General features: G+C 40.1%; 2 protein-coding genes across 4 annotated transcripts; one reads left to right on the top strand and one right to left on the bottom strand.

Moving 5' to 3' along the window:
- Positions 1 to 3: 3 nt before the first annotated feature.
- On the bottom strand, positions 4 to 11,386 carry nsun6 (NOP2/Sun RNA methyltransferase 6). 3 transcript variants are annotated; one of them, XM_061712960.1, is made up of 12 exons: positions 11,351 to 11,386; positions 10,790 to 10,891; positions 9,131 to 9,286; positions 8,943 to 9,043; positions 8,612 to 8,718; positions 8,354 to 8,507; positions 8,020 to 8,101; positions 7,719 to 7,838; positions 6,099 to 6,246; positions 5,869 to 6,014; positions 3,724 to 3,849; positions 4 to 350 (listed from the first exon to the last, which is right to left on the bottom strand). In XM_061712960.1, the coding sequence occupies exons 1-12, from the start codon at positions 11,366 to 11,368 to the stop codon at positions 171 to 173; spliced, it is 1,440 nt and encodes a 479-aa protein (XP_061568944.1). In that variant the 5' UTR covers positions 11,369 to 11,386; the 3' UTR covers positions 4 to 170. The 3 variants fall into 3 exon arrangements, with proteins under 3 accessions (XP_061568944.1, XP_061568945.1, XP_061568946.1); XM_061712961.1 differs by having other exon boundaries at positions 9,131 to 9,262; XM_061712962.1 differs by lacking the exons at positions 10,790 to 10,891; positions 11,351 to 11,386 and having other exon boundaries at positions 8,943 to 9,088; positions 9,204 to 9,269.
- A 217-nt stretch (positions 11,387 to 11,603) lies between these two features.
- Positions 11,604 to 21,165, top strand: LOC133422926 (ADP-ribosylation factor-like protein 5B). The gene is made up of 6 exons (XM_061712966.1): positions 11,604 to 11,885; positions 13,826 to 13,886; positions 14,004 to 14,151; positions 17,068 to 17,151; positions 17,338 to 17,489; positions 19,754 to 21,165. The coding sequence occupies exons 1-6, from the start codon at positions 11,840 to 11,842 to the stop codon at positions 19,800 to 19,802; spliced, it is 540 nt and encodes a 179-aa protein (XP_061568950.1). The 5' UTR covers positions 11,604 to 11,839; the 3' UTR covers positions 19,803 to 21,165.
- Positions 21,166 to 22,803: the final 1,638 nt, after the last annotated feature.

Here is a 22,803-nt window from a genome sequence, read left to right as displayed (position 1 = left end):
TCCGTCCCTTCCTCCCGCATGTCCTCCGTGTTTATAAAGCTTATCCCTACATGGCCCGCGGTTTCTCGGAGCAGCTGTTTAAGGGGCGGACGCTGTAAACAGCAGTGGGCTCTTTAGTCTATTGTCCCCGATCTTGTCGTCTCGTGTGAGGAAAAAACCGTGCCCTCCAGTCAGTTTTTCAGGAACTTGGCGATAAAGAAGCCGATGGTGTCCGTGTCGGCCCTGCAGGGGAGGGGGGCTGTGCCTCCCGTCTGGTCCCAGCTCAGCTCAGGACTGAACCTCTGCAGCAGCCGCAGCTGCCCAGGTGACAGGCCGGCTCCCAGCATGCCCTGCGCGCCCACCTGAGGCACCTGAGAAAAGATAACAATGAGATTTTTATTATTTTTTTTATTGAACACAATTTATGAACAAGGAAAACATATTTTATACAAGCTGCTAGTAGAGAAAGTAAAATATAAGAAAATAGAACATTTTGGGAGGTATCATGAACAAGGGACATATACACAAAAAATAAGGTAGACAATTAAAGTTAATAACAAAGAAGCAGTAAGGCATTTTAAAGCAAATAGCATCGACATTTCAAAAAGATACTTAAAATAAAAGATACTTTGATATATCGGTTAAACATTTTTGTTATTTGACTTAAAGGGGACCTATTATGGCATATAATCCCTATTTTAAACAGGCCTTGAATGTCTTAAAAACAAGCTTTTGATTGTTTTTCCTAAATAAATTAGAAATTCAGCCTCTAAACCATGTCTTTATTTTGTTTTTATTTTTTTTAAACTAAGCTACCGCTACCTAACCCCAAAAACTACAGAGCAAGCATGCAGGTGAACAAGCCAGTATGTGCATGTATGTATATGATCATGCGTGTGTGTGTGTGTGTGTGTGTGTGTGTGTGTGTGTGTGTGTGTGTGTGTGTAATAGTCCTATCAAAGCTCCACCTGAAGTGTATCTATAGTGTCTTTATCTTCCTATTCTCTAACCTCATTATCTATGCAGGATTCTGAGTGGGCGGGGCTATGATAATGAGACACTGTTCTGATTGGCTGCCTGAATGACGCCATACACCGTTATGGAAGAATGGCGGAAGCTCCGGCTGGCGGAGTCACACCGTGTCATAACTGCATGCGATGCGAGCGAGTGTCAGCGACAAAATCAATTCCATTGCTTTATTTTCTATTGGACTGTCCTAACTGGTCGCAGCAACGCAGCAACGCAGCGCTGCGCTGCGCGACGCAGTGCCGTTTTGAGCTGAACATTTGTCGGACGCCCTGCTTCTATTCTCTTCCTGTCGCTCGCGTTGAAAGCGGGTTGAAAGCGCTGTAGGAAACGGTCATGATGAGGAACGGCTGATCCAGTTAGTTGAAGTGAGAAGTTATCTCTATGATTCCTCCTCATTTCACTACAAAAACCTCAATAAAGTGGCAGCTGCTGGAGGGAGATGGACAGAGAGCGTCCGATGTCACGCAGGGCTACGCGATAGTCAGACGCTCGTGTGCAGTTACACGGTTTTATAGTTGTGGGCGTGGTTTGTATTTTGGTTACGTAACGAAAATGCGCAGAATCTGAACGGCTCGTAGAAGCCACATCAGACTGGATGGCTCATCCGGGCGGCTGTACAGACACTGCAGAATTTGGTTGCTTTCCTCCTTCTCTGAGTTGGCAGGCTGAGGGGAGACCACTTTATATATGTTAAAGCAAGAAAAAACGTGTTTTTCATAATAGGTCCCCTTTAATGTCTTGGGGCGGCAGTAGCTCAGGTGGTAGAGCGTGTCGTCCAATGATTGGCGGTTCGAATCCCGCTCTGTCCCAGTTGCTGTCGTAGTGTCCTTGGGCAAGACACCTTACCCACCTGGCCCCATGTGAATGTGTTTGAGTGTGTATGAATGTTGGTGGTGGTCGGAGGGGCCGTTTGGCCCAATATGGCAGCCACGCTTCTGTCAGTCTGCAGGGCAGCTGTGGCTACAAACGTAGCTACCACCACCGGTGAGAATGTGTATGAATGAATAATGATCTCTGTAAAGTGCTCTGGGTGCCTTGAACGGCGCTATATAAAACCAAGCCATTATTATTATTAATATTTTTCATAGAGACAAAAAAACTTTTGAAATCATTTAAAAAACATTGGAAAGAGGCCTTCATTTTTCTCCACTTACAACAGTGTATATGATATTTAGCCAGTAAGAGAATGATTAACCAAGAAGGACACTGATTTGTCAATTGTATCTTTGTAAAAAATAATATTAGCGATTTCGGAATGGAATGTCATTCATTTTTAAAGATAGCCAATTTCTAATTTCACGCCACAAAGTTTGTGAGACAGGACACAATAGAAACATGTGATCAAGTGATTCTTCAGATTCATTACAAAAAGCACAGGGGTCAACTTCAAATTTAAATCTTTGTCTCAAAAATTCAGCGGTTGGATACATTTTATTGATCAATTTAAAATGAGTTTCCTTGACTTTGGGGGGAATGGGCCATTTGATATAATTTGAGTGGGCTTTTTCTAATGTAGACAAACTTAAAGACTGTGAAGTGTCAGAATATAACCCTCTGTGATAGTCATTAAATGATCTCCACTTAAACACAGCACTTATAAACTTGTTATTACATTTCATATCTAATAACCCATAATCCTCAATAACTAACACAGGAAGTGCTGTCTCAATATCTCCACACATTAGATAAGAGACAATATAAGATAAGATAACAATGAGATGTGGTGACGTGGTGCTTGAGTGTCGGGCTGTGGTTTTGTTTGTTTGTTTGTTTCAAAAACTGACACAGGAGAGCTAATCACCTTTACGCTGACTAAGGGTCAATTAAAGTTATTTCTTCGTCTTTAATCAAGAACTGACGACTCTGTCTGCAAGTTTATGACAGATTGAAGTCCATATAGTCCAGAAGTGCCCCCCCCCCAGGACTACCTACACGCCAGGTTTTCAGTCATTGTGGCTTTAACCACCCTGAGACAAAGCCTGTCACATCCTACAAACAAAAGATGTGCAAAATGCACTAAAAACAAAGGCTTTATATATTTATATTTTGTGGCTGCTGCTCTGCACAAAGATGACCCTAAACATCATCAGGGTCCACACAAGTTATCAAAGTAGGTGAGAAAATCACATTAGACATGACTAAATTAATATATAAACCTAATTTCAAGAGGTAATCGTGAGGGGTCAAATACAAATAATTAGTCTAGGTCGTTTGTTTGTTTGTTTATTTCGGTGATTTCCAAAATAAAAGAAATGAAAAAAAGAAAACAACAAATAAACATAAAGTTAATGCTAATAGTGCATTAGACCAAAATATACAAATAAAACAAGACGGAAAAGGTGAAGCTTAGCTTATTACGCCTACCCTTTTATAATCAACTTCTGTCAGCTCCCACTTATACCGATACAGAGCAGTAAATCAATTAAAAGAAAAACATTTCATATACTTTTTGTATATTGAAAACATTCAATATACTGCATAGACCTTTTATCTTTTTAAGTTCTGACACTTACATAAACACTCATACAATATGATCATACTTAATGAGAATCTTGTTCTTCAATATTTGGTATGTACTGCACTCTTTAATTTCCATTTCCAAAACGTTCCACAGATTAACCCCATAAACTGAAACACATCTAGGTTTCACCTCCGTTCTGTTCCTTGTTTTTGTGAACAATAGTTTGGAGTGTGTGGGTGGGGAGGGCGTCTCACCTGCGGCTGCAGTGTGAGGCAGGGGAAGGTGCCGAGGGCCCAGGCGACCAGCTCCTCATTCTCCGCCAGGGTCACTGTGCAGGTGCTGTACACCAAAACCCCGCCTTTCTTCAGCAACCGCACTGCCTGCAGCAATAAACGTTACAATCAATGTTAGCAGACATGTGAGGCAAAGTCAAAGCTGTTTTTTTTTTAGTAATTAAGCCTCTTCTTGGCTTAAGAGAACACGATTATGCGTTGCACACATTCATCTCTGATCTGGTTCACTAACACCAATAATGATGTGATATTTGAACAGAGATGGGATGTTTAGCCTAGATTGTTACCACACAAGCCAACAGGGCCTTACAGTTTAGCTCTTTGGATGTGCAAATCTAAATAACAGTGAGTGAAAACACGACAGACAGACTTTAAAACAACAACAAAATGTTTTCATGAAGTCGGGAATGGGCTCATCGTTGCCCCCTTGTGGTTGCTGGGGGGAAATAACCTTGAACTGTTGTTGCCTGTCCGCCCTCCAGGGGGCACTAGTGAGCTCGTTACAGTTGAGCATAAAACATGAAAACAGAGAACACGTCACAGCAGAAAACAACCAAGCAGCTAGAACTGGACACCTGACTCAGAAATAGTGGCAGTTGTTTTGAGTTAGATCTGCTCTCCTGGCACTTCTGCCAAATATTTCTAGATTTTGAACACATGAGCGTCCTACACCGGCCCTGCTCAGATGTTACAATGAAAGAGTTTCCCTCTGCAGGACAGCATAAATGTAAAACTCTGGGTGTTTAAAGATCATAAAGTATCCATGGACTTAAAAAGAAATGTCTATGTTGACATGCCTCAATAAATTAGATATATCTTCCATTAAGAATTGCAATTCTTCTTCAGATCAGATCATTTTTCAGACCTCTTTCCCGCCAATTATCTTTCAACTATCCTTTTGTGTCTCTTAAGCCTACAATACCCTCCTTTTCTTCAATGTAGGTTTCAATGCATCCATCTATTAGCTTCATCTTATCCAGTTTCAAGACCTGGGGGCAGCAGTCTAAGTAGATAAGCTCAGAACTCCCCCTCTCCAGCCACCCAAGTCCAGCCGAGAGATAAAGTCTTGAGGCATCCTCACCAGATGTCTGAAGTTGGAATAACCAGCACCAAGCTCTTAATAAATTATTTTAATCCTTTGCATCGTTTCCTCTGACAGCTTATAATTGACATATCTATCTCTTTTTCCTGTCAATCACTCAGGTTCGGCATCTCTCCAAGGTCTGCAAACACCTTCTTTGTTGCAGATCATTTGAACTTGTTCAAGTATTTATTTTATAAATGCAAATTGCAAGGTTATTCTATATTGCTTCCTTCCACTTGTTCTGAAATACAACATGTCATTAATTGCTGCAGTTTCTGTAAAGTAAAAGAGCAGAATGAACATCCTCTAGAGACTGCAAAAAGCTAAACGCTGATATACAATTAGAGATTTTTCGATAAATTATAATTTATGTTTCCTTGTAACTGCTAAACGAGATAAACGATCTGAGTGTCCACGTGGCCAAAGATAAAAAATGTTTTTTTAAATCAGGCGCTGCACATCTAACTCTCTCTCGTTACATAATTCAAAGCCTGGTGGTGTGTGCCGGATACGGGCGCATCCGTCTTCAGAGAAGCCGTCTTTCTTCAGGGTGACCTTGAGGAGACGCTGCTGGACACTGATGGAGGACCATCTGCCACAAAGATGAATGATTCTCACTGCAAAGGGCTCCATCTAGAATCCATAGTTAAAGCAAAACGTCCACCCACGAAATCATTCAAAATTCATGGGGAAGAAGAGAGCACCTCTCCAGATGACATCCCTCCGGGACCGTGTTCTCGATCTGCTTCTCTTTTTCTCAAACATAAAACCCTTTATGTTTGAAACCCTTTCTCGCGATCACAGTTATGAGGAGGCTTGTTAATGAATATAAATCAAAGGAGTGACTTCTATAAAAACCCTGCGAGCTGCATATTTCCCCTCACTGTGTGTGTTTTTTATCTCACAGCAGCCCAATGCCTCCACCTGCAGGCCGATATCCGTCACTGTCAACGCAACAAACCCTAACTGGCAGCAGCAAGAGACAGTAAAACGCTGGGAAAAGTCTGTTAGGTGAAACCTACTGCTTGAAACAGCTTGCGCTGCAGCGGCGAGTAGGAACAGATCTCCTTCAGGCTCCAGGTGGTGGCCATGTTGGGCCTCTGTCCGAGGCCGCTGCAGGGGGCATCAAGCAGAACCCGGTCAAAGCTTTCAGGAGGGAAAGGTGGTCCTGGAGCACGGGCAGACACAGAGATAGCAGTTCGGCATCACATCCAGTCGTACACACAGCGGGATCAAAGGTGCTGCTTGGTACCTTCGCTTCCCTGTGCTGCTGGATCGCTGCTCACGGCCTGAGTGCTGTTGAAGCAGAACGCCTTGACACTTTTCAGCTGCAGCATTTGTGCGTTCTGACGAATGCGGTCCATCTTGTTCCTGATTCTGTCCAAGGCCACAACCTCTCCCTGGGTGGGACAGGACATTGTCATGAGGCAAGAAAAGCATCGGCTGTAAGCTGGAGCAAAGCATCGGACACTCAAGTGTGGGGTTAGGTTGCTGCTGGAGGCGCCGTCCAGCAGAACCGTGTGTGTGTGTCACATAAAAGAATACATGTCTTTCCTGAGAGTTCTGGTTCTGCACATAGAAAAAAAACTAAATTCGATACGATAGCAAGAATTTATTTTCTTTTTTTTTTAACTGAGCTCAAACGTGTGAGAGGTCTGTTTCTGACCATAACAAGTCAAAAAAGATGCAGAGTCCTTACAGCTGTCTTCATATTCCTCCATGGTACGGATTCTTGGATGTGGTATCATGCAGGAGTGTCGTGTAATGATGTGATAATGGATGTACATGTGAGAGTTGGCTTCAAGCATGACTGAAAGTAGAGTCCTGTGAGTGCAGGCCAACGGGGGAATCGCGAAAGACGGTCAGTCATCCCTGAGTTGGCAACTATGATAATCCCTGTGTGAAAATATTGTACATTTCCTCTCAGATGCACTAGGTCTTGGAGTGCATCTGTCATGATGTCCACGGTACCTCTGGGGGAGAGTTTCATCGATGTCTTGAGATAATGATAATACGCGACAGAAGTGAGTCCAAAGTAACTTTCGCTTGTTTTTGCTGTCAGAAGGGATTGGAGCTAAGAATAATCTAATGTTCCTTTAAATTACATTGATACTCATATTATATTATGAAAGAACTCATTTGTGTTGCTTTAAAGCTACTCTATGTAACAATAGCACTTGTGACCACATAGGGGCAGCATATAACAATAAAGGTAATGTGGTAGCCCCTGGCATAAGATGCACCAAATTGCACCTCTAGTGGTCGATCAAAAAATATTTTTTTTTTATAACTTTATTTATAAGATTTTTCAAAAAAAATTTAAGACAAACAACCCTACATACATCCCACCCTCCCCAGTTCCCACATACAAAGAAGATAATAGCAGTAAAACATAATATGTAAACAAGGAAGAAAAAAATAAAATAAAATAAAATAATGAAATAAAAAAAAATGAAAAAAATAAAATAAAAAAAATAAAGTACACAAATAAAATAACATTAGTAATAATGATGCTAAAATAAATAAATAGATGAATAACCCATGGACGGTTAAGGGTTACACATTAGTCCAGTTGAGGGTTTCCACAAATCCGAGTAACACTGTAAACATGACCAAAATAATACTAAGCTACATCATCGAAAGACAGCGTAAGGATGAATTCTGATCAAAAACTATTTTTACGCTACATTTTTAGTTTAAGAAATATTTGCATCTGGGTCAAAGTTGTACTTTTTCAGACAAATTTTCAGACATAAATTGTATTGCCCTGCTCATATTTGTATGATCATTCCAACAGAAGTGCCAACACAAATATCTATTTAAAAACCTTTTTTTTCAAATAAGCTTTCCTGAAATGAAGCAAAGCTGCTACCTGATCCCCCATGAGAGCAGCGATGTGGCAGGTCTTCCCCCCAGGTGCAGCACACATATCCAGGATTCGTTCGCCAGGTTGAGGTCCAAGCACGTGTCCCACAACCACAGAGGGCAGGTTCTGCAAAAAAAACAAAACACTCACCCTGCTCAGCTTGGTCCGTGAGGTGTGCAGGTTACTCGCAGGTAACAACTCAAGCTTTGACTTTTAGAAAAGTCAAGAGGCTACAAGTCCAACTCTGTCCTGTTTTACCAGCAGAGGAATTCATCTTTCAGGCCTTAACAGACTCCAACAGAAATACCTGCAGGAACGCGAGGCTGGGCAGGACGCCATCGAAGGAGGGACTCTGGTAAAGCGGCTCCACCATACGAACTCCTACACCTCTGAAACCAGGAAATCATCATCAGAGTTTCAGGAACACTGTTGTGCAGCCACAGATATGGATGCTTCTCTGTTGATGAAACAACTGGTTTGTGGTTTTAAAAGAACAATTGCTGTAATTATTGTACTATTTTTAATTCAATTTTTCAATTAAATTTTATTTATATTTTTTTTATATATTACAACAGAAGTTGTCTCTAGGAGCTTTCCAGAGACCCAGAACATGACCAAGAGAAGAAAAAACTGTAAACAACCTGGGAGGTTCAGCTGTACAGAAGATGTTCGAGCGATCCATTTCAGCAAGTCCATTCCCAACAAACACTTTGTTCCCCTGGAAGCTTGTGGCTCCTCGAGTGCATCTGCCCTCCAGATCAGAAAAGACAGACACCAGGTCCCCCACCTTCATGTCTGAAGACACAAGCAGAACACCGTTTGTGGTGTGTAATCAACACGGTTGAAGCGATAAAAGCAGGGGAACAGTATAGATTCTTCCTCGTAGCTCTGAGTCTTACACTTGGGGCAGGCGACAATCCCCGGGGCGAAGACGTGAGCTCCCCTCAGCACGGCACTGCCACACTGAGCGCCCACCACCACCTCCGAGCTGAGCTGCTTCACGGGCCTGAGAGTGCAGCACGACACATGCGTTCAGTCACTCACAGCTTGTTGTAATGATGTCCTTTTTTTTGTTTTAAGAAGAATCTGGCAGGAACGTGCGGATGACTTAGTTGTTTTTCGATTGAGTTAGTCCACAGTGATCCTTTTAAATCCCAAGTATATTTTCGCCTGAGAGAGCCAAAGCTCAGTGGTTGGACTGATGCTGGGTTTCCAGCATTCCCCACATACCTCGGGCCATCAACAGGAAGGAGAAGCACATCTGCAATTTGCGGGTGTGGAAGGATCTGAAGAGACGCCTCGTCTCCCGACGAGCCGTACATCATCTGCTTCTACAACGACAACACACTCGGTGACATTGACGAGGGCATCCACCGCTGTTGAGAAACAACACAACACATGAAAACCTATTGGCTTGCCTTCTTCAGCTCCTCCCTCAGCCTGTCCCTGATCTCCTCCAGAGGAGCCAGGTGGGTGCTGGCTCGTACGCACGTATATGAAGGCGGGTGAGACAGGCATTCCAGCAGCTTCTGGAAACGACGCTCTGCCTCCTGAAGACCCACAGATGCCAACACCTGAATGCATCACAGCCAGACAGAACAGGAAAAAGTTCCAGAACAGTTAACATATCATTGGAGCAAAACTCATAAAGAAGGAAAGAAAAAAAATTATCCCCTGCGTGAGGAAAAATGCCACATCTAAGTGGTGAAGAAACTGAACTGGAAAACTGCTGACTGGCTCCTCAAAGCTCCATGTCAGGGCTTTTAAAGTTAAACAGGAATTTGAAACGACAAAGCCTTAATTAGTGGTTCTTTTGCAGAATCTGGTCATTTCTAGCTTTTAGAGGTCAAATCAAGCAAATCCAGAGTGTCAGAAAAAATGTCCATATTCCATTTTTTTTAAATCAATATTCACAAGAGAAAAAAAGAGAGTAATTAATTAAATTGAAAAAGGGATTCAATTAATTTCTCTTTGGGGATTATTAAAGTTTTTGTTGAATTTGAATTGAAGAGGCAATCTGCAGAAATAGGAGAATGACCAGTAAGGAAACTGCTACACATATGTGTAATAACCACAATCGAACTTTACCCTTAAAACCTTGTCACAATCTGCCTGTTTATAATGATTAGATCTGTGTATTGGCTCGAATATATCTGTGTTACTGTCTTTAGATATGGCGGTGTATAATCAGTGAAGCAGACTCCAGAAGTGATCAGGTAAATTATGACATGACAAACTTCAGGCCCACTTATATCAATTTCTGGAGTTATAATCATTATTATTTATCAGTAAATCATCTTGTATTGTTAATCTCAGTCTTATGCTTTGCTTCTAATGTGTAATATCAGTCACATGTTGCATTTGCAATGTTTATGTCATAATTACACCTTTGGCTTATCGTTATTATGTTGATGTACCACTTTTGTATCATGCATCTGTTCTGTATGAAAACATCATTAAATGACTTGTGAGTAGGGCTGTGCGATTAATTGATTTTAAATCTAAATCGGATTTATTATTCAAGACGATGTTAAAAAAAGGAAAATCGGAAAATCGATTTTCCTTTTTTGCAGCTGGCTGCATTACAGACAGAGCTCGTCTAGTCATCTTTGTTTAGTCAAGAAAATTGTAAATGTTGTCACTTTACTAAACTCAAGGAGGATTTACAGTATCTTTCAATTGCACTTCATTCCCAATAGGGACATTTGTTTGCTATTTTTCTTTAAAAATAAAGATATATATAATATTTGAAACAATTTATTCCATTGTCTTTTGTAGTTTTACCAAAAAAATTGAAATCGAAATCGAAAATCGGGTTTTCAGAAAAAATAAATCGGGATTTTATTTTTGTCCAAAATCGCCCAGCCCTACTTGTGAGAGAAAGGTGGATTCTTGTTAGAAGCTGTATTCTTATATTTAACTGTGAATCTGAAGAAGATATCCTTTACAAACACTTGAAAGAAAGAATTTAAGATGTAACCTGATCAGGTTGATACTGAAAATATTTCAACTGTTCTCTAAATGTTGTTGTTTTTTTACTCTCCTGAACTTCCCCTGCCTCGAAAGAAACTTCTTACCTCCTTGTTTAAGAAGACACTCTTAAGATAGTTGGTCACTTCAGGTTTCAGACGAGTTCTTGGGAATATTGACATGTCTTTGGTGTTCAATAAATCTTCTGTCTATTCAAAGGAAAGCAGTTAAGTCAATTGACAGACAAATAATAACAGAGCAGCAAGTCCAGGAGTGTTAGACAGGTCTAAAATGAAAACAAAAGTTCTATCTCTAATTTATTCTATTCTCTTTTTTGTTTGCTTGTTTCTTTGCATAATGTCTTCTCTCTGAAACACAGCGATATAAAAACGCATAAAGGTAGTCAAACCTCAAAGTGGAACATTAATGGATTCATTTTAACAGAAAGCTGTCTTTTTGTGGTAAATTGCGTGTGCAATGGTTCGTTATTATGACCATAAACGCGTTGAATTTAAATAATAAAGACTTAGAGGATCTATAAACGTCTCTGGCCTGCTCAACGCATCTTCTTGTATACAGATTTATTAAGTAGGAGGTCGCCCTAACTGCAATAATAAAGGGGTGATGGTGACGGGGGGAGAAAGTGGTTTTATTGATCAAATACTCACAGCACATCTTGGGTCCATCTGGTAGGAATTCTGAGCGTGCCGCTACTTCCGCATACGTCATTGAGTGGATCACGTGACACAGAGAAGACCTAGTAACACTTTTAGCATTTTTTTTTTTGTCACGAATTCGTCTGATTTCCTCTCTGTTGTAATTCTTTAGTAAAATTCGTGAAAATAAGAAAGAGAAAAAAGAAACATATAAAAACTTTTTTTTTCTTTTATGGGGAAAACGTGCAACGTCATCACGTCGGCGGAAGATAAGCAGCAGCCCGGTTTACTCTGCTCACAAAACGGTAACGACGCTCCGTTCGGTGTCTGACTCTGCGCGTTTCATCGAGGTTTTAATACCGACTAATTAATCTAGCGACGCTTCAGACGACAATAAGTGCGCATGGAGTCTGCGTTCACCAGCTGCGGGGGGTGTTTTGCGGATCAGAAAGTGTCCTGCTTGTGTTAGCTGGCCGCAGCTGACCACAATCCATCCCAACAATGGGCCTCATATTCGCCAAGCTGTGGAGCTTCTTCTGCAACCAAGGTTGGTACATCATGTTTAATGTCTCGGCAAGGGTTAATATCAACTGTTATTCCGTTTGCACGAGGCGAACAGCAAGAGCTGCAACAACAAATGAAGAAAAGTATCAGATCTGACTGACTCCTTTGTCAGCTTTATCTCTCTGTTGAGGACACATGGCTTTGCTTTGCTTTTCAACTTGATGCAAAGTTATGTGTTGGAGATTTGCGCACACGTGTCATTTTCTGTGCTGCTGTTTGATTTATATTTGCCTTTTATTGGTATTAAAGATATTTTAGAGATCTAGTTTAGTCAGAAATTATGTGTTTTCCTCTTATTATTGTTTTGGTGCGTCAAGGACCGAAATGATTTGAACTGCATTGATCAGTGTTCCCTGCCTTTGTGCCAGACACCTTTCATACCCTGATTGTAGATCATTCTGTACCTAGTAGGGCTGTTCGATTTTGCCCAAAAATAAAATCTCGATTTTTTTTTCTCTCAAAATCCGATTTTCGATTACGATTATTTTGTGAATTGACAAAAGGCAAAGAAATTATTTCAAATATGCTGTTTTTTATTGAAAATTTGCCCCATTGGGCTTTAAGTGCAAACTTTGCTCTTATCAAACCAAAAATGAATGAATAAAGTGCAAAACTCTGTAAAATAAGTTGAAAAAAAGTTTAAAAATATATAATAAAATATCAAGTTTTATCTCTGGAAAAAAAAATCAGCAAATCAGCACTTGCAAACATACAGTAAGTTATATTTCCAATAAAACAAGACATTTTCTAATTAAACTAAACTGGGTCTTTGCATGCTAAATAATAATGCAACCCATGAAGGAGGTAGAGGTGTGTAATGTCAGTCATTACATTTGCTATTCACATTTGCAAGTTTTTTTGCAAGGAACACGAGCCGGTCTACCGCATCTGGCTTGAGGGATGCCCGGTGGCATGTTACAACGCCCCCTCCTACACTAAAGAGCCTCTCCGATGGGGCACTTGTTGCAGGTATTGAGAGGTATTTCCATCAATCATTAATATGGTATCAATCATTAATATGTGTGCAGACAAGGTTAAAAAAAAAAAAGTGAAAAATCGATTTTACGATTTTCACGTTTTAACATCGTTCTAATTACATAATCGCGATTACGATTTAAAATCGATTAATCGAACAGCCCTAAGTCAGAAATGATGTGTTTTCCTCTTAATATTGTTTTGGTGCGTCAAGGACCGAAACGATTTGAGCTGCATTGATCAGTGTTCCCTGCCTTTGTGCCAGACAGCTTTCATACCCTGATTGTAGATCATTCTGTACCTAGTGTCAAGTTTCACTCACAAAGAGATTACTGTGTGGTTTGAGTAGCAGCCAACTGCATATAATCTATACTAATGAGATTATGAGACAGGTTACTAAACAATAAGTACTGGTAGGTGCAGTTTTGTAAAGCATGCCTTCAAGCTTTTTGATAATTGGACATGTTTAGAACCTGTTTTTATTTATTTATTTATTTATTTTTCTTTGCATAGTTAATAAATGAATCTGCAAGTGCTGCTTGCAGCCCCTCTTTAAGGAAGTAATACACATGGATTATCTTCCACCACCAGTGTAGTTCATCCTGATCGCCAGCCTTCCTTCCTCTCAAACCTCAAAAGGCCAAAAAAAAGTCAAAACACTTGAATATAGTATTTACTTTCATTCGTCAACTGTAGTACTGTCTTTAGTCCAACATATTTGCTTTCTTGGTAACATTGTCATGGACTTCGTAGTTGTTCAATAGAATTTTCTTCTTATGAATGCTCAATGAGAACCAAGGAAGGAAGGAAGTTCAGCCAGTATGACTGACATGAATGCTTGTGTCGTTCTCAGTGTTGCTTTGTTTTTAATGTGACAGTACAGCTACTGTATTTGTGCAGGTCATAAAAAAAAAACAAATCGGAGTTAACGGACTGTTTGTATTGCAGAGCACAAGGTGATCATTGTGGGACTAGACAATGCAGGGAAGACCACTATCCTCTACCAATTGTAAGAACTGTTTGAACCTGATTAAACATTCAAATTTGCTGCATTGAGACATGTTCACTTGGTAACTTTTTTAAATTTATTTCTTTATTTTTTTTGTTTCCTCTTAATTAAATCAAGTCTAATGAATGAGGTCGTCCACACATCACCCACCATCGGAAGCAATGTGGAGGAGATAGTTGTGAAAAACACCCACTTCCTGATGTGGGATATCGGGGGGCAGGAGTCCCTCAGGTCCTCCTGGAACACGTACTACTCAAATACAGAGGTGAGAGTGTGTGTTTTTTGTTGTGTTTTTAGTTAGTTTTGTACTCGTTTATAATTAAACTCCCGTGTAGACATGTGTATTGTCCAGCAGCTGTTTTCCTCTTGAGCTTGGCAGCTGGTGTGTTTGTTCGCTGCACAGACGGCAGCAGGGACCGCCCAAGTCAGAGGTCAACCCTATAACAAAGAGAAGCAAAGCAACGGTCAGCTGCCAAAACACTTTAGAAACCCCAGAGCAGAATGAAGCACAAAAAGAGGCAGATGTGCGTGAGAACTTGAAACAATGTTCACCGCAGAGTCAGACAAACGTAACAGAAACTTGCACATGACGCACAACCTTCAACAAATGTTAAACTCGCTATTCGTCAGTAATTCAAGCTTCAGATCCTCAGCTCTTGTTTTCTGTTTAGTTGATTGATAAAAATATTTACAATTAATCTTTAGTTTACTCAAAGTTTGTCTAGTTTGAGCATTCGTTATGAAGATTTTTCTGTATTTTTATTTTCTGATTTATCTATTATCTGATGATAAACTGAATGTTTTGACTTATTGGTATAATATTGATCAACATTAATTTATAGGTGCCTTCCTAGCACAGTAAAATCCCAGTAACAGTAAAATCCAAATACTGTAATATTCCATAAACAAAACCAGAATATACAGGACTGTCTCAGAAAATTAGAATATTGTGATTTTCTGTAATGCAATTACAAAAACAAAAATGTCAAAGCTGTAAGCCATAAGCAGCAATATTAAAATATTAAAAGGCTTGCAATATTTCAGTTGATTTGTAATGAATCCAGAATGTATGACATTTTTGTTTTTTTAATTGCATAGAAAGTAAAGAATTTTATCACAATATTCAAATTTTCTGAGACAGTCCTGTATATATGATATTTAAAACATGATAGTTAAAATGTGACAGATGAGCTTTGAGTGGATTTAGAGTGTGGAAGGGAACTGGTATTTCTATATTATAGCTCCTCGGATTTCTTAACTGAACGTTTTACAGTGTTGTTTAACTTCTGTGAACTCTTTAGGCATTTTTTTTTCTGGGCGTTGGTCAAATGAAGCGAGTGAGATATATAGATTAGAGAAAAATGCTGTTCCTCAAAACTGATGCAGTAGTTTGCATATGAGTCGATACCTGGCACCATTGCTGGATTAATGAGCTGTAAACCTGACCATGTTGAAAACACTAAAGGCCTTATGCTCGACTTCAACATTTCTCACTAAACCAAACAATCATTTCCTAATGCAAAATGTAACCAAATAACACATTTTATTTGTTACAAAAATAAATTCACTACATGCAATTATAAATAATTGTGCATTCCTAACATAGACCTGTTGTCTTTTTTTTTTTTTTTTAACGTAGACCAAGTTCAATATGCTCAGTTTAGTTTTTCTTTTTCAAATAAAAATGAAAGATTTCGCAGTGTTTCTCACTTTCCTTGTAGCACAAATATAGTATAGTTTCTGCTGTATTATTCAGCTGATTTTAATTCACGTTAGGCTGACTGACACACACACACACACACACGGTTGGTTGGTTGGTGTTTATATATGATACACAAATCCATGTTTCTATTTTGTAAATAAGATGGCTAAAGGGCACACTGCTGTTGCTGCTAATGAGCGTAGGAGGCACCAACTAGACCTGGGGAAAACGCCTCTGGTACGGTTGTCGGCTTTGACTAAACTGTTGAACACTGTTGTTTCTGTATCAACACCAACATTTTGCTGCAGTGTTTCCCACAAGTTGAGGATTTACTTATGAATGTGTTTTACAATTTGCCAATATTGCCTGAATATTTTCATCAACATTAAATCAGAGGTTGTTACTACTTAATTACGACGGAGTATTAGGGCCAAACTAAGACAAAAGAAAATTGGAAATTACGAGAGTAAAGTCGTAAAATTACGAGAATAAAGTCATAATGGTGCGAGAATAAAGTCGTAATATTACGAGAATAAAGTCGTAACATTACGAGAATAAAGTCGTAACATTACGAGAATAAAGTCGTAACATTACGAGAATAAAGTCGTAATTTATGAGAATAAAGTCGTAATATTACAAGAATAAAGTGGTAATTTATGAGAATAAAGTGTGAATTTATGAGAATAAAGTCGTAATATTACGAGAATAAAGTGTTAATTTATGAGAACTCTAACAGGAAGAGCATCTTCTCCCTGTGTTAAAATGAGGAATATTGAGCATCTTGTGAAGTTATATTTATATATTTAATATTACGACTTTATTCTCGTAATATTACGACTTTATTCTCAAAATATTACGACTTTATTCTCGTAATATTACGACTTTATTCTCACAACATTATGACTTTATTCTGGTAATTTTACGACTTTATTCTCATATTATTATGACTTTATTTTCGTAATTTCCATTTTTTTTTTTTTTTTTTACTTAGTTTGGCCCTAATATTCCGTCGTACTTAATAGAGTATTTTATGGAAATAGATCGAAATATTTTTAAAAGGGAAGTGAAGAACACAAACGGAAATGTTTGTAATGGGGAAATCAAAGCTAATTCATCTCATTTGACTAACCCATATGGTCACTAATGTTTTTTTTTTTTTTACAAAAAGTCAAGTATTTAGCACATAGTCGGCACCCTGCTCAGTGTCCTGGTCCCATTGATGTAGATTGCTTGACGACCCCCTCATCCCTCTTGTTATGGTTTTAATAGTCTGTCAGGTTTCTTCAACTGAAGTTCTTTGGTCTTTTGTCCTGCAGCGCTGCTCTTTCTTATTCTGGAAAGCCTGTTAGCATAGCCGTCAACTCTGCTCATTGTAAGGCCGTCGGCCCGGAAATGGCCACCCGTTGAGTGAGCATTTTATTGCTGTAAATGTCTTGAAAAAGAGGTCGCTGGTTGTGACTCTGCCTCCTCCTCCTGCAGTTCATTATTCTGGTGGTGGACAGCACAGACAGAGAGAGGCTGGCCATCTCTAAAGAGGAGCTCTACAGGATGCTGGCTCACGAGGTAAAACATGGCATCCTAACACTTTCTAGCGAGGAAACGGACGGCACAGAATTGAGACTGGGCTTGTAATGGCTGTTGATGTTCCAGCCCAGTTAGACCTTTCCATTCAGCAACTTTGTTTAAAGGCTTGTGGTCCAGAAGGAGAGAGGGAGCAGCGTTACAGCGTCATTGTTCTCTGCCCCCCAGGACCTGCGGAAAGCAGCTGTGTTGATATTTGCCAATAAGCAGGATATGAAGGACTGCATGTCTGCGGCAGAGATCTCCAAATACCTCACCCTGAGCTCCATCAAAGACCACCCCTGGCACATACAGTCCTGCTGTGCACTTACAGGAGAGGGGTAAGAGATCTGCTGCCGCTTCCCAAAATGCACGTGTACACAATTTCACACACAGATGTCTCTAGTTGCTGCAAGTTATCCTCACATTGAACAATGTTGGAAGAATCCATACAGATGTTTTTAATTTTAGTTGCTCTAATTTGTTCCAACATGTCCTTTTTATGCTCTAGTACAAGAATGGTGTAAGATTTATTTTGTCGGGAGCTGAAAGTAAACAAATGTGTTTTATAGAATGATTTCACTTTTAGTATTATATTGGACATTTGAACATATTTGAAATTAAGAGTATGTATTGAAATCTATCTTAAACAACTACTGAGAGTTTTGGAAGCCCCCAGATGTCACTATCCCAAGTATGCTGTCACCATTAAAATAAAAAATAAGCAGATGTGAGTGAGGGTAAAAGTTTGTTTCCTATGGAGTAAATTAAGACGGCTCTAAGATGTATTTTAGGGATGCACTGATGATAAAAATCATCCAGTTTCTCAGTCTGAATGCTCGGGTCCAGACTGGCTGCACAGGAAGTAAAAGTCTTCTTTTTTTCCCTCTTGACAGTAAACACATCATGGCTCAGCTATAAAGACACAGTCTTACAGTTTCACTGGCAAATGTGTCTTTAGTGTGGAAGATTTCCACTGAGTACAGAATATCTGAAGATGGATATTTATACATCTAAGAAAGGCTTAGAGGCGTGATGTAAAGCGGTGGAATCTGTTATCTTTCAGCGCTTTCACCAGACTTTGGCGGTTTTAACATTTTGGTCTGCAGCCTTGATGTATTTAGCACACAACCCGCATGTTGTTCCCATTTAGACTTTGTACTAAGATCCATCCTGAGTGATTCCATCATAAGTACAGATGTAAATACCCACAGGATGCATTTGATATCAGATTACTAAAAGGAGATTGTCAGTCTGTGCTTCAACGACAAGAGAAATGTCATCACCCACTCTGTTTGGTCACATGACGAGGGACGGTAGCGTTAAAAGGTTACTACTGTCATAATGTCATTCTGTGACAAAACTAAAACTGCTGGGACGGCAATCATGGAATTCCAGGCAGTGGATGCTCGGCCGTTTTCTGCTTCTGGGGCTGGAAATTACAGAAATCTCAAAAACCACCTGAGCCTAAAATAAACACCCCTGAGCAGGAAGAGGTCACAGCTGAACGGCACACTGCTTCAGTATGTGACTGTAGAAAACAGCTGTGTGTCTGAGGGAGAGAGAGAATGACAAACGGTGTGAAGTGCTTTGTTGAACCTAAAATATGTCAAAACAGTTTTTCTAATCTTGACAAGAGAATATTTATATCAGTAATACCCGTAAACGGTAAATATATGTTAAGGATTTTGTCTTTGTGAGCTGCATAAACCTGGAATATGTGGAGCTTTTCAGTTTTAGGCAGGGGTGGACAGAGTACTCGACCCCAGTACTTGAGTAAGAGTAAAATACTACTGGTCAAAATTTACTCCGTTACAAGTAAAAGTAGCTCAGTCAAAATATTACTCGAGTAAGAGTAGAAAAGTACTTGCTTTTAAAGGTACTTAAGTATCCAAAAGTAAATGCTTTTAGATTTACTTTAAGTAAGAGTAAGAGTAAATTTCAAAGCAGAGAGGTAGTTCTGCTTCGGCAGACACGATAAACATTTGAAAATAAATGTCTGTAGTTTGTCTGTGCCCTCGTTTTTTACTCGGTCAAACTCAAACATTGAGTTAAGATACGGCCAAGGATTTTGTGAAAGTCCCTGCTCCGAGTCCGGCTCATTATCAGACTCAGACGACTCAGCGGATTGTCTTTCTTCTCCTGACGCAGGCGTAGCCATTGTTGCGGCTATGTCTTGACAAACGCAGGCTACTTTGGCGGTATCGTTTGAGGAGGCTTGACGTATTTCCGCTTCACGTCCATCCCAGTGGAGAGCGTGCACTGTGATAGGTCTCCTCCTTTGACAAAAACAGCTTGTGTCCAATAGGATTTTAGGGAAGAAGAAAAAAGAGCAGACCTGAAAGTAACGGGTACTTTTCAGCCTTCCTAGAAATTTACTCGAGTAAAAGTAAAAATATTTGTCTTGGAAATGTATTCAAGTAAGAGTAATAAGTAACAAATAAATCTAATACTCAAGTAAAGTACAAATCCTCTGGATATGTACTTAAGTACAGTACTCAAGTAAATTTACTCCGTTACTGTCCACCACTGGTTTTAGGCCTACTAATTCACAAAGCTGCTACATTGATGCACATCTCCACTCCTGCTTTCTTTTGTTTTGCAGTTTATGTCAAGGCCTCGAGTGGATGACCTCCAGAGCTGGACTCAGATAGCCCCTTTCCTTCGCCATCGATGACCTGACTACCTGCACCACCCGCACGGTGGCACAACATCTTGTCCTTACTTGATTATTGTTACTTTTTTATGACAAACTGTGGGGAAAGAGGTTGGCAGAATAATTGATACAATGGAGCCAGTTCATCTCCTCGTGATTATGATGAAGAGGTACATTTCAAAGACCTGGTTACGAAATGAGCAGTGGTTTTTACTGCAGAGAAAATTTTATTTCAGAGGACGACCCCCAACATTTATATTACATATCATGTTTAAGTCCTCTGTATTATATGAGATACACGGAGGCACAAATATGGTGCAGGAGCCATTTTTCCCTCTGTGCAAGTTTGTTGACATTCAGGACAAACAAAGGGATTACAGACAGTATTCTAAAAGCAGTTTCATAGGAATGGTGACACTAACTTCTAATAATACGCATTATTTAATTTTTATCTTTTTCCTAATTTTCTGCACAACTATTGGTTATGTTACATAAAACTTCAGTTTCATAAGCTACATTGTTGGTGGGAGTTCTCAGTTAAGTCGATGATGCCACGTGGAATTATGGTAAAGGACAAAATCTTTTTCTTTCTTTAATTTTCTGTACTTGTTATTGAGCCAAATGGGTGTCGAGTCAATGTTTTACTTCATGTATATTTGGAAAAAAACAAACTTGCCCGGCAACGTGATTTCAAATGGAATTGAAAGCTCAATTTTAACTGTATTTTAAACATCTTTATCACTAATGCTTTTATTTTTACTCATAAGACATTTTTTTCTGGTTTGGCATATGGTTAACTTCTCTGCTGCATCTGCATTTCAGTAATTTCTGCAGAATATTTTATACTTTTTTCAAAAGGGATTGGAGGAAGCCAACTATGATTACTTTTAAACCACTGTAGCATTCAGTGGTTTAGTAGCACGAAATAGTTTGGCCACCAGTTGCAACACTTGATCCTCAGCCTTAACGGAGCCTTAATGGTGTTTTGAGGATCACGGTTGGAAACTTTAATCTGCCTGTGATGTTTGCCCTTTCCTCCTCTAACCTCATACGAAACATCCTTGAACTTGCTATCAGAGCTATGCACGAGTCACTTTGAAACCTTGTATACTTTTTACAAGTCTTTAAGTGGCCACATAGGAGGTGCACGGGTTTCAGTGAGCAAATTGGCTGGACTACGTTTGGGTGCGAGCACTTCTGGGTCTCTGCAGATCGCTACGCCTCCAAACTCACAACAGGAGTCGAGCTTTTTAAAGCGTCAACGTTTTACAGTTTTTACCTTAACATCACAAAGCAAGGATGCTGATCATACTGTGTGGTGACATCTAGTCTGTATGTTTTCATTAAAGGTTTGTTTTCAACCAGTTTGTTTTTGATGAAAATGTGGAGTTTGGACACATATTCATAACAGTACCAGGGGCCTCATTTATAAAGCTTGCGTGTGCACAAAACAGGGCTTGAAAGATGTGCACGCCACCTTCTACGCAAAGGTTGGGATTTATATTTAAAAAAAACTTAACGGGAAAATGTGCGTATCTCTACGCAAACTTTGATCCTAGCGCACAAACATTTTGAAGATATGGGGAACTGGCGACGCAGACGGTGAGGTGGTGAAATGAAGCCAGATTCATGTCATACTTTTAATTTCATCACATATCAAGACTTATAGATCCATGTACACCCAAGCCAGCAGTGTTATAGATCTATGTGTTCTGTAAGTGATCCATTACGCCTGTATTTGCAGTAGGTACAACGTTCATACAGTGCACCCGGAAAATATTCACAGCGCTTCACTTTTTCCACATTTTGCTATGTTACAGCCTTATTCTTAATTTGATACACACAACACCCCATAATAACAATGTGAAAAATGTTGAGATTTTTGCAAATTTATTAAAAATAAAAGAAATCATATGTACATAAGTATCCACAGCCTTTGCTCAATACTTTTTTGAGGCACCTTTGGCAGCAATTAAAGCCTAAAGTCTTTTTGAATATAACGCCACAAGCTTGGCACACCTATCTTTGGGCCGTTTTGCCCATTCCTCTTTGCAGCACCTCAAGGTTCATCAGGTTGGATGGGAAGCGTCGGAGCAAAGCCATTTTCGGATCTCTCCAGATATGTTCAATCGGATTTAGGGCTGGGCTCTGGCTGGGCCACTCAAGGAGAATTGTCCTGAAGCCACTGCTTTGAAATCTTGGCTGTGTGCTTAGGGTCGTTGTCCTGCTGAAAGATGAACCGTCGCCCCAGTCTGAGGTCAAGAGCGCTCTGGAGCAGGTTTTCATTCAGGATGTCTCTGTACATGGCTGCATTCATCTTTCCCTCAATCCTGACTAGTCTCCCAGTTCCTGCCGCTGAAAAACATCCCCACAGCATGATGCTGCCACCACCGTGCTTCACTGTAGGGATGGTGTTCTCCAGGTGATGAGCGGTGCCTGGTCTCCTCCAAACACGACGCCTGCTATTCACACCAAACAGTTCAATCTTCGTCTCATCAGACCAGAGAATTTTGTTTCTCATGGTCTGGGAGTCCTTCAGGTGCCTTTTGGCAAACTCCAGGTGGGCTGACATGTGCCTTTTACTAAGGAGTGGCTTCCGTCTGGCCACTCTACCATACAAGCCTGATTGGTGGATTGCTGCAGAGATGGTTGTCCTTCTGGAAGGTTCTCCTATCTCCACAGAGGAAGGCTGGAGTTCTGACAGAGTGACCGTCGGGTCCTTGGTCACCTCTCTGACTAAGGCCCTTCTCCCATGATCACTCAGCTTAGGCGAGCGGCCAGCTCTAGGGAGATTCCTGGTGGTTCCCAACTTCTTCCATTTAAGGATGATGCAGGCCACTGTGCTCATTGGAACCTTCAAAGCAGCAGAATTTTTTTTTTTTTTCCCCAGATTTGTGCCTCGTGACAATCCAGTCTTGGAGGTCTATAGACAATTCCTTTGACTTCATGCTTGGCTTGTGCACTGACGTGCACTGTCAACTGTGGGACCTTATATAGAC

The sequence above is a fragment of the Cololabis saira genome, chromosome 22, assembly GCF_033807715.1.
Source record: "Cololabis saira isolate AMF1-May2022 chromosome 22, fColSai1.1, whole genome shotgun sequence".
Classification (NCBI taxonomy): domain Eukaryota; kingdom Metazoa; phylum Chordata; class Actinopteri; order Beloniformes; family Belonidae; genus Cololabis; species Cololabis saira.
The sequence above is the reverse complement of the archived record's forward strand: the minus strand, read 5'-3'. Positions and strand labels throughout refer to the sequence as shown.

Excerpts from the sequence above, each read along its gene's own strand:
- nsun6 (XM_061712960.1), bottom strand. Across the intron at positions 9,287-10,789 it reads GTGTCTTCTTAAACAAGGAG|GTGTTGGCATCTGTGGGTCT; the intron begins GTAAGAAGTTTC and ends TGATGCATTCAG. Across the intron at positions 8,508-8,611 it reads GATTGTCGCCTGCCCCAAGT|ACATGAAGGTGGGGGACCTG; the intron begins GTAAGACTCAGA and ends TTGTGTCTTCAG.
- LOC133422926 (XM_061712966.1), top strand. The coding sequence starts at position 11,840 with ATGGGCCTCATATTCGCCAAGCTGTGGAGCTTCTTCTGCAACCAAG. Across the intron at positions 11,886-13,825 it reads GAGCTTCTTCTGCAACCAAG|AGCACAAGGTGATCATTGTG; the intron begins GTTGGTACATCA and ends TTTGTATTGCAG. Across the intron at positions 13,887-14,003 it reads ACCACTATCCTCTACCAATT|TCTAATGAATGAGGTCGTCC; the intron begins GTAAGAACTGTT and ends AATTAAATCAAG.